Here is a 12,602-nt window from a genome sequence, read left to right as displayed (position 1 = left end):
TAAGACTTTGGCCCTTGGACAATTTATCGCCCTCACAAGGGGTTCAGAGTGTGAGGTACTAGGTTTATATCCCATAAAAAAACAATTGTTTAGATTCTGTTTTGACAACTGCATGCTGAACATGTGATATGATTTTAAAATCATCCTGTTGAGAAGGGACTTAAATATAAACATAAGAATATCCAGGGGAAAAGAATATGGGATTTTATTCATACAGGATCTACATGTATTATACCACATTGTACAGATATTTTGTATAACTCCATTAAACTGATTTTATCACGTCTATTGTTGCTCAGGTGAGTGATTTGGTCCACAAGCCTCTTGTTTTGAAGAGTTACCTTACTACTTGGATGGAAAATTCATTTTGTAATTTATTGTTGACTTAGGACAGATGTGTTATCAAAATAAGTTTTTATGATAATACCCAGAATTTAACCTATCAGTCAAAATGAAATTCTTGAAACAACTTTGAGTACTTGAATGGAAAATTCAATTTGTAATTTATTGTTGACTAGTCTCTATTAACATCTAACTATAGTAAATCCAAAAGGAGATTGGTTTGTCAGTTAGAATGTGTTAGCCCTAATACATAATGTCTTGTTCTTGTAGATAAAGTTACAGCATCATATTCTTCTTTTTAGTAAGAAAAAAGACAAAACTATGAATAAATATCACATTTATTGAGTTCTATCTACAGCTTGCTACAACTCACAAAAAATCATTTGTATAAAAGTATTATGTATTTCATGGTAAGCGTAAATACAAAGAAAAAAAATTTTGAAAAAAAATAAATCAATTCACTTCAACTTGGTCACAATATTCCACAAAAACTATTTACATTAACATGAGTTTTCTATCTACCTGATCAATAAAGCTCATTCTTTTATGTGGGGGAAATGTGCTAAACCCACCAATAATATACATATAGGTATATCATTACAAAATGCATCATAAACCCAATACAAAGAGTTACATCAGACAGATTAACAACATGGCCTACATAACATCTACCTTACACCACTATCCCATGATGCAACTTGTCATAACATTGTACGTATACAGGTCTTAGAGGATTTAAGCCACGGTTCAGCTGTAAGTTTACAATATATTGACATACAAATAAAGGTCAACTATTCATAAAAAATTACATGTCGCCATTTAAAAAAATAAAACATTTCGGTATGATAGACTCTGAATACTCCTTTTCACCCTTTGATTTCCATCCACGTTAATTATGATATTTTAAAAATCAAATATAAACTGATATTCAAGTAACTCTCATAGTAAAAATATTTTGAGGGTCAACAACACAAATTACGGTTCTTAAGCAAACTTTTACCAAAAAAACATTATGAAAAGGGGAATAACTCTTTATTCGTTTCTACCTGAAGAATTCAAATTTGAGTTATTCCCCTTTGAATATGATGTTTCATTAATATACAAAATTTCTTGTGTGCAAATGAAAAAAAAAATAATAATCACACATTAGTCCAAATTTTAAGTGACAACTATATCCAAGCACTAAATTACACCTGGGTTTATAAGAACATTCAAACGACTTAAATATGTAAAACAGAGAACATGTACTGCCCATTGAGAATCTACTAAACCAATACCAGGACAAGTGAAAAGCTGTCAATGTGACAACAAGCTGAGTTTTCTAAATCTTTTATGTCAACAGTATCCATAATCCATTTATCCTGAATTGATAAACACTACCTATCCAGAGAAATGGAGTACCCTATATGCAATATTCTGCCAAAAATGACCTAGTTCAACAGCTAATATTTTTATCATAAATTATATAAAAAAAGAAGAAATCAAAATACAATTAATATGAACATTTCTGATATAAGTTCAAATGATCTGCAAAACAAGTTCCTATCTTGAAAACCGTGGGAGGAGTTATCCGTACAATGGAGTACCCTATATAATATATTCTGCGATAAAATTACTAAGTTCAACAGTAGGTATTCTATAAATTATCAAAAATCAAAATCCAAGTAATATTAACATCTCTGATATATGTATACTTGATCTGCAAATCAACAACTTCTTATCTTAAAAACTGTATGAGGAGTTAGCCGTACAATAGGGGTAGCCTTTTGGCAGCTGCCCGCTGGCGTGCCCCTTTCAACATTTCAATAACTGGATTTCTCCTTTGGAAAACTCGGTTCCAAAAATTGATATCAATGTAAAATAGCAAATTACTGTATAGCTCATGTACAGACCACATATTTTAAACAGAGAACATACTGTGAAATAAAATGATAATAAAGTACAATAAGTAATTACTGTATAGTTCATGTACATAGACCACAGGTTCAAATAATGGCGCGTTATTTAAAACAAGTCCAGATATCGGTCACTCCACAGATAATCCAGTTTTATTCAATTTTTAACACACATAAACATAATACACCTATACAAAGTTTACATTTGTTGATAAAATGTCAGAGGTAAAAATATAAACTATTAAAAAAAGTACAAATACAAAAGGAGTACTGATGATTCAGACATCTTATGAACAAATAAACGTTGACATCAATTCTTCAAATTTTTAAGTCTTTCACAAAATCTAAGATCTAGGATCTAAATATTTGTCCTTAAACATAAAAAATAAAATAAAATATGGTTCAAATGGCATATCATCTGCTATGTGAGTACTATTAAACAAAAGGCACACATGCCTTGACGGCTACCTGAGTTAGCCCTTAAGCTGACAAGTCACAGTCTCATGTTAGCATTGTAAGTTTCATTTTGAAGTTTTCACTCTAATCTGAGACTCCTCTGGCTGTCAACCCGCTTTTATTTGTTGCTGTTTGAAAATGTATTCATGAAAATGAAGTGGGGGGGGGTGGGGTGCGGGGGGGGGGGGGGTCAAGAGTCAGAAAAATCTCACATCATCTATACCGTTACAACAAATTATCTTTTAGTACAAAGAGTAGAGAAGAACATTGTTGACCTTTTTTGGATATTAAGCCTCGCCTATGGGGCCCTGAGGGTGGTAGGGTCATAATTTTCATATTTCAGATTCTTTTTATTCAAGAGATGCTTCATTCTAAAAATGGTAACAATAGAGTCGAATAGACCGTCTAATTTTCATGAAAAAGTTAAAAATGTAAAATTGTAAAGGAAGGACCCACGACGGACACCACACAACAACGGACAAAGACCAATTTCGATTGCTGACATGAGTGACTCGGGTCAGTGCGTCTTTGAAGATAATGACGTCATATTACATTAAGTGGTCTACGTAGCCAATGTCTGTTTTCTGTCTTCCTCTGTAAGGATTTCAAGGAAGGTGTTCTGTTTTCTCCCCTCGTGGTCAGGTAAAATTGGCCCATCTACAAGAAACAGAATAAACTAATGAATGATGTAGTTAATGATCAACACCAACATGATATTACTCAGATATATGTGAGCCAATGCTTACTAGTAATACCCCCGCTCTGATATATGTAAATAACAGGAAGTTGACGTCCCATTGGTACAAAAATAGATCCTAACGTATGGCATGCCTAAACAAAGAGTGTGTAAAATATCAAGCATCTGCAATGAGTAGTTGCTGAGAAATCTTTTACGAAAATTTGTTTGAAAATTTAGACAAAAAATAAACACTCATCATTAAACAGGAAATCAATGTCCGATTGGTGCAAAAATAGATTCCATGCCTATAGTATAAACAAAGAGTGTATTAAAATTTCAAGCACCTGCAATGAATAGTTGCTGAGTAAAATGTGACAGAAAGTTTTGATACAGACAGACAGACAGACAGAAGGGCATACCGACAGACAGACAGACACAAGGGTAAAACAGTATACCCCCCTCTCCTTCGCGGGGGTATGATAACCATAAATGTTCAAATTGAAAAAAGATCTATTACAATTTTTAATCATTCAGGTTTTTTTTCCTTTTTTTATTATTCAGTTATTACAGACTTAATACATTTATGAATATCTGTTTCATGTTAATACATTTTTAGCAAAGTAAAATTTGTGTAACATTCCACACTCAGCAACAGACAGCCATGTTTGGATGATCACAAAGTGTGAAATAAACAGGAGTCAGTATTACAGTCCATGTGAATTATACACAGCTCAATTTCAGCTGCAGATGTTGAACAGTGACAAACAACATGTGTGGTTTTGAGAGCAGACTAGATTTGTACAGAAACATTTACAACCTGTCAATATCCCAGCTATCTCCATTATACGGCTGGTGTTGAGCTGGACATGGCCTCCCCATCAGGACGGGGTGTGTCTTCATCTACAACAAGTCATTAATTTGCTGTTAATTAATTAATATCATACAGGATATGTAATGATAGAGCTACATCTACAAATTTTAATTTTAAACTGATAACACTGACACATGTATGTTTTAATATTTACAGACATCTAATTAATTAAACTATAATTCAATTGACTTGTAACAAAATAAATAATTACAAATTCCTGTGTCACAAAATAATTACAATGACCTTTTATTCTAATTAACTAAATACAATGACATGTGACTGTACATCTAATTAATGAAATAGATACAGCTAACCCTGTAACAATGAGCTGTTTATATTGACAAACAATCACACAGATAAACATGTCTTACATGTATCTTATTGACTGATAATTAACACGGACTGTGTGTCTTAGTTATCTATATCTAATCAATGTGAATGATAATGAGTCAGACGTACCTGTCAGAGCGTCCTGTCTGGTGATATACCTGTATATAACCACTGTGTTGTTGTCCCATGATCCTGATCCGACCCAGAGACTGTGAGTGTTGACATCATAACTCAGGCTCCGTGGATAGAATATCCCTGATGGTCTTATCAGTAGATGTGACAGGAACCGACCGTCTTTATTCAACATCTGTACTGTTTTGGTTCTAACATCACACACCAGGATGTGTGACAGCGGGTCAGTACAGATTCCATATGGCCGTAGTACTGATCCTGATGGACGTCCTGTGTAGGAGAAACGATGTCTTCCTCCACGCTCTGTCACCACTACAGCACCAGACGGATAGATAAAGTCAGACACCACGACATCCCCATTGTTGTTCTCTGTTATATAGTTAGGTATACTATACAGTCCCTGTCCTGTGGTGTTGTTCTGTATGGTTTGTGTGAGTTGTCCACTCTGGTTGTACCGGGTTACCTTGGCTGTCTTTGTATCATCGTTATACATCCCGATCAGTAGATCCCCAGTGGACGGGGACCAGTACACACACCGTGGTTCCCATGTAGAGTCTGTTCTCTCTATGAATGTGGTGGTTGTTTTCATATCCTTTGACAGTTTGTTGATGTTATAATTCCTATCTATATAAATCAGTTCACTCTCACTGTTCACTGTGTGTACTCCTCCATGTAAACCACGACATGAATCCTCCACACGATGTAGAGGGACACCTGTTGTGTCTGTCAACATGAGTTTGTTTCTATCACCACTGACCCAGACCCGGTCTGATGTCACACAGGAAATGTGATAACAACGATCAACACCTGTCACTGTGAAAGAGGGAAGTAACTCGGGGGGAGACATCAGTTTCAGCAGACACTGGTTTCCTTGCTGTGGTTTTTCTGTCCCTGGGGTTGGGATTTCACTGAGTGACTCCATCACATCAGCAGTGGCTGGATTCAGATCTACAAACATCAGACACAAACAGTCAGATGGAACAGATTGATTACAAACATCACATCTTGTATAATGATTGGTACAGCAATGTTTGTCAGTTGTAATGTATTAATACAGACCCTTTAATAATTAATAACAAACATATACTGGTAAAGGTATCTAATTAATTTATTAATCAAGAAATTATCAACATATTCATGTATCTAAGTACATTGATTAGTTACAGACAAGTAATGTATTTGCATCTCATTAAATGCTTGTGATGTTGACTGTCTATAAACAATTATATGTACTTACATTATGTTGATAAATGATAAGATCACATCCTATATATGTCTGACTTGTAACTACATATTACATGTATATAATTTACAATGATAATGAGTCAGACTTACCTGTCAGAGCGTCCTGTCTGGTGATATACCTGTATATAACCACCGTGTTGTTGGCCCCTGATCCGACCCAGAGACGGTGAGTGTTGACATCATAACTCAGGCTGTATGGTGTGAATATCCCTGATGGTCTTATCAGTAGATGTGACAGGAACTGACCGTCCATGTCTAACATCTGTACTGTTTTGGTTCTTTAATCACACACCAGGATGTGTGACAGGGCGTCAGTACAGATTCCATATGGCCGTAGTACTGATCCTGGTGGAGGTCCTGTGTAGGAGAAACGATGTCTTCCTCCACGCTCTGTCACCACTACAGCACCATACTCAGACACCACGACATCCCCATTGTTGTTCTCTGTTATATAGAGAGGATCACTATACAGTCTCCGTCCTGTGTTGTGGTACTGTATGGTTTGTGTGAGTTGTCCACTCTGGTTGTACCAGGTTACCTTGCCTGTCTTATTGTTATACATCCCGACCAGTAGATCCCCAGTGGACGGGGACCAGTACACACACCGTGGTCTCCATGTAAAGTCTGTTGTCTCTATAAATGGGGTGGTTGTTTTCATATCCTTTGACAGTTTGTTGATGTTATAATTCCTATCTATATAAATCAGTTCACTCTCACTGTTCACTGTGTGTAATCCTACACCACCACATGAATCCTCCACACGATGTAGAGGGACACCTGTTGTGTCTGTCAACATGAGATTGTATCTATCACTGACCCAGACCCGGTCTGATGTCACACAGGAAATGTGATAACAACGATCAACACCTGTCAGTGTGAGAGAGTGATGGAACTCAGCACCAGACGTCAGTTTCAGCAGACACTGGTTTCCTACGCGTCGGTTTCCTCTCTCTGTGATTTGGATTGCACTCAGTGACTCCATCACATCCTCCTTGTTGAGTGACTCAGTCATGGAGAGCTGGCTGGTGTGGAGTGTAAGATGTATCTGGGGGAGGGCTGTCTTTATGGATGAGAGGAATTGTAGCGCACTGAATGTGAATTCTGGCTGTATATATCTGAGTTCATATTCCTGAAGGCTGACAATATGTCTGCTCATTTCTATCATCTGTTTTAAACATCTGTGTTTGAAATCAAAGGCACAAAACACATTACACATGAAATCTTTTCTCACTATGTTAATGAGATGCTTCAGTGTCTGGGCCTTTGTTAACATCTCTGATTGATAGAGGGAGAATTCTGTGTGACAGGTTTTGAAATCAGTTTTGATTCGTGGCAGGAGAACAGGTCTGTAAAAGAGAGCCTCACTTCTGATGGTGTGAATGGTTCCTCTGTGTTGTTGTTGTTTTGTTTTATAGGCTGTTGTAACATCTAGTTGATTGTGAGTTTTATGTTTTCTGCAGTGGAAACAGACAGGGAGTTCACAAGGTTCACAGTACTTTATATAAACATGGCTAGGATGTCTCACACAGATCTCTTGTGTTGAGATGTAGTTGATTTTATCACGGTGTGACACAACATCATGGTCTATTGTTTTGAGATCTTTTACATGGTTCTCTTTACACTGGGGACACAGATCACATGGACACGATACACAATGGTACTCTGTGTCCCCCGGACACTTAGAACACTTATGTGTACTATATGTGGAGCTTGCTGTGTCCATGATGTGGCGGTCTATGTCTTTGAATCACAACCTGTTGAATAAAAATAAAGTGTTTTAGAATTATGCCACCCACATTCCTTAAAAATTATTTAATGATATAATGGATTTATATAATATAAAATTTTGTGTGTATTAAGGAATATCTAATTTAAAACAGATTTTATTTTAAAATAAAAATATATTTTCCATTCATAGATAAATTATGGTATACTATTATCAGAAAACACTCAACCAGTAGATACTTTTTTCTTAACTCTAAAAACTCTCTCTGACATTCTCTGCTAAACATTGGTGAATTCTTCCCCCCTCTCCTTTCTCTGTCTGTACCATACATTCTCTGCTAAGAATACTTTCTCTCTCTCTCATTCACTGTTATCATGCTCTCTCTCTCTCTCTCTCTCTTTTTCTCTCTCTCCTAAATATGTACTTTCTTTGTTTCTCTCTCTATCATTCAATTTTCTGATCAACATGTACTCTTGCTCTCTTTGTCTCAATATTTCTACACATTTCTACACAATACATTAAATACATTAAACATACCCTTGCTCTCTTTCTCTCTCTTTCTCCTCTCTCTCTCTCTCTCTCTCTCTCTCTCTCTCTCTCTCTCTCTCTGAAATATGTACTTTCTCATCCTCTCTTTCAATCACTTTTCTGAGCAACATGTTCTGAGGTTCTTCATTAAATATACTCTCTCTCCTCTCTCTCTCTCTCTCTCTCTCTCTATATATATATATATATATATATTTGTGCTTGCTCTCTTTCTCTCTCTCAAACTTTCTCTGCAAAACATTTACTTTGCCTCTCTTACACATGTACTCTCTCTTTGTTATACCATCATTCTATCTATTTCTGCTAAACATGTACTTTTGCTTTTTTTTCTGTCTCAACCTCTCTCTCTCTCTCTCCAAAATAAGTATTTTTTTCTTTCTCTCTTTCATCCCCCCTTTCCCATATGTATACCAGTTTCCTGTGTCTATTTCTCTCTACTGCAGATGTACATTCCTCTCTCTCTCTGGAATGTTTTTTCTTTTTCCCTCTCTCATTTACTTTTCTGAGCAACATGTTCTGACATTCTTCATTAAATACTCTCTCTCTCTCTCTCTCTCTCTCTCTCTCTCTCAGATTTACTGTGCCTCTCCTACACATGTACTCTCTTTCTCTTTGTTACACAATCATTCTCTCTCTCCTTCTGATAAACATGAACTTTTGCTTTTAGTCTCTCTCTCTCTCTCTCTATCTCTTTGTGTGTGTGTCTCTCTCTCTCTGAAATATGTACTTCCTCGTCCTCATTCCCTTTCGTGAGCATCATGTACTCTTTGTCTCTCTAAGACGTTCTTCATTAAACTCTCTCCCTCTCTCTCAGACATTTAGTATTTTCAGACATTCGCTGATAAGGAAATACTTTCTGTGTCTATTTAGGGAATAAGGAATCATTCCTTTAGTATTATGAGGTGATAATTTGGGTCGGGGCGTGGTTAAATCCAATAAAGTCCAAGAGGCTTTATGATAGATTTGATCACGCTCCGACCAAAATTATCACCTCGTAATATTCAAAGAATGATTCCTTATTAATCATATTTACATTATTTCCAATTTGTACTTTAAAAAAGCATTATTTAAAACCACTATTTTTCCGTGTAGCACATGCTATGTATTACTGCTTGGCGCAGTCAATACCGTCTCTCGGTTATGCTATAAGGCACGCCCATATTGTGTCACTCATGTTTTATGAAGTTACTGGGTTTAAGGGTTCAAAATTGATTCGTAATGTTATCACACACAAAGACAGTTGAAAATGTAAATACTTATCTCTCATGCAGACTTATTCTCTCTCTATCTCTCTTCTATATATGTACTTTCTCTTTGTTTCTCTCTCTATCTCTCTCCTTCAATTTTCTAATCAACATGTACTCTTGCTCTCTTTGTCTCTCTATCTCTGACATTCTTCATTTAACATACTCTCTCTCTTTCTCTAACATTCACTGTTTAGCATGCTATCTTGCTCTTTCTCTCACTCCCTCTCTCCAAAATATGTACTTTCTTTTTCTCTCTTTCTTTCTCTAATTCCCTTTCCTGGCATTCTTTATTAATCTCTCTCTCTCTCTCTCTCTCTTTAAACATCTCCTTTTTATAGACATTCTCTGCTAACAAAATACACGTGCTCTTAATTCCAGTCTTTCCCACATGTATGCCAGCTTTCTGTGTACATTTCTCTCTCATGCAATTTTATGTTCTCTCTATATATCCTTCTCTCTCTCTCTCTCACACAGACTTTTCCTTTCAACATTTGCTAAATATGCACTCTTGATCTTCTTTATTTTTTTCTCTCTCTCTTTCTTTTCCCCACCAACATGTTTTCTCTCTCTCTTTCCCCCTTTCTTTCTCTGCTAAACATGTACCCTTGTTACTCTCTTTTACTTCTTTACTTTACCAGAACTTTTGCTCTAGCTGCTTTCTCTCTTTCACTTCTTTTAGCAACATGTTCTCCCTATGTTTGTGTTTGATCTCTCTCTCTCTCTCTCTCTCTCTCTCTCTCTCTCTCTCAAACTTTCTCTGTTAAAGATTTACTTTGCCTCTCCTACACATAGTTATGTTCTAATCATCGATTATAATGGAAAATCAGTCGATTGTTACCGCATTCTAAGTGCTCGATCATAAAGGGTTTCATTACGATTAATCGGTTGAGGTTTTTTTTCCTTTTGAGCAAGCGCATATCATGAACAGAATATTCTAGACGCGAACTATCGAAACCCTAAAAAGGCGCACGGACATGTCAGACGAGCTCCATATTCTTTCTCAAGAAATAAAGCACATTTTCGAATTTGGACGCATTTTGGTTTTAAGAAAACTAATGTTGGACTGCCTACTAAAGAACATTTTTTGAATACAAAACCTTTATGGTTAGAATAACTAAGTAAACTAGAAAACTGACCAGTCAGGAAGGGCCTCGCTATGACAATTAATATAGAGAAGTGAAAAAAAACTTTGAATTCCATCCTCTTTATATTAACAATGATGAGAAATAAATGCCTGGCATAAGATGTAAAGAACTGCAATATATACAAAGTGGTAAAAAAAAAATGAAAATTTTAAGTAACAACTGTATTTTTAAAATTTCAAGATAATTCCTGAATGTCCAAAAACTCTAAATAGTAACCTTGTATCTGCATACACAGGGATAACCTCATGTCTTATAAAAAAACTAAATTAAATGTGTATTTAAAAACGATTTAAACAGGTGTTTTATAAAATGCAAGCCTTCAGTGAATGCAAATACATTGTATCACCCAGGGTTGACCTCAACTTCAAAACAAACATCAGTTGCAAACAAATGTGTTCATTAATCTTCTGAATCATATGACAGATAGAGATAAGCCTCTAAATTTTCTGCAGCAGGCAAGATAATTAATCCCAGGGGATTAATTGTTCTGCTCTCTCATCCTTTTCTTCTAAATTTACAATAAGATTTTTTTTTCAGAAATGACAGAATGGGGTTATTATCTGATTACCTGTTAAAATTAACAGCATTAAGGCAGAAAAAAATAGACTAAATAATTAAAAAATAAAATAGTGATAAAGGATATCTTAATATATATCTTGATTTTAGAATTCAATAAAATTATCATAAATCATTGTGTACAGTATATTAACCAAAATAAAGTATGAATATTATGTTTTAAATCCATATTTCAAAGAATGTTCACAATACTACACATCATTCAAAATTGACCTTAACTTCAAAACAAAGTTCATTTGCAGACACAGGCAGTGCAGTAATTCATCTCAATGTGACAGATAAAGGTATCACACCGGTAATCGGCCAATCAAAATGAACTTAGTCAATTGTAGTTCCATATATACTTCAGAATTATTTTTTTCCTTGACTGCATTTTTACATTTTCCTTTACTCAGTTTTAAAATTTTTTGTACCACTGAGTAGGATATTTCATGTAATTTGTTAGGCGATGATCTTTTTTCACAGGGACTACTTCTTTCAGGGCACATGCAGCAGCTTCCTGGGGAGTGTGCAGTCTGTTTACATACAAATGGAAAACACGTGGTTTTGAGGGTAGACCTGTTTGGAGCTAGATATTTTGAGAAAATGCAGTATCGCTTGCCCTTTTTATGGTGTTAGCTGATGAGATAGGTAACAAATAACATTTCCTCCGAATATTTTGTCATGAGGAATACAAACTGATTTTTAAGAATTTTTTCCCCTCTATAGTGCTATATAGTGAAAACAATTACCGGTGTGATACTTTGAAGATAAAGCTTAGGATTTTCTTCCTGTGGAAGGTTAATTAATCCCAAAGGACAAATATTGCACAGCCTTCCAAGCATTGTCAGCAGTTATCTCTCTTTGCCCATTCATTCCTATGCATAGTTAAGGAATCTACCCCACCACCCCAGCTCCAAACCAGAAGACATAGAGAACCAAACTTAGCATCAAAATATGTATTTCTGCCTACTGAACTACCATATTAAATTTCTCACAAGCAAAAAAAAAAAAAAAAAAAAGAAGAAATGATTTTTTTCGAAATCATCAAAATTCTAATCCGGGATGAGGAATGGAGAGTGCGTAGTATGCATTTAGCTCTTTAGTTACTTAATGGTATCTTTATTTTCACTTCCATTTATTAATGTTTTCATGGGGGAGAAACTTCATGATCCTAACGTAATACGTAAATTAAAAAAAAATATTTTAAACGGCGGTAGGGGGAATATATAATTAAAAAAATAAGAGTCCCGCAGAGGTGAAGAATGACGAAATTTAACACTTTCATAACGATTTTTAACAGTTTAAAAAGTTTGTACCACAATTTAACATGATAGTTAGGAATGTATTTTTATTCTAGGCCTCGATTAGCCAAAATTGTAGTCGAGTGGTAGAAAACATATATATAGTGAATTCACTCTAGTCATTATTAC

General features: G+C 35.4%; 1 protein-coding gene across 1 annotated transcript in view; it reads right to left on the bottom strand.

Annotated features, from left to right (window-relative positions):
- Positions 1–12,602, bottom strand: part of LOC128172217 (uncharacterized) — a 219,288-nt gene that overhangs the window by 108,784 nt on the left and 97,902 nt on the right. The window contains 1 exon segment of the mRNA XM_052838003.1: positions 4,703–5,653. Coding sequence (XP_052693963.1) covers positions 4,703–5,653 — 951 coding nt within the window.

This window comes from Crassostrea angulata, chromosome 2, assembly GCF_025612915.1.
Source record: "Crassostrea angulata isolate pt1a10 chromosome 2, ASM2561291v2, whole genome shotgun sequence".
Taxonomy (NCBI): domain Eukaryota; kingdom Metazoa; phylum Mollusca; class Bivalvia; order Ostreida; family Ostreidae; genus Magallana; species Magallana angulata.
The sequence above is the reverse complement of the archived record's forward strand: the minus strand, read 5'-3'. Positions and strand labels throughout refer to the sequence as shown.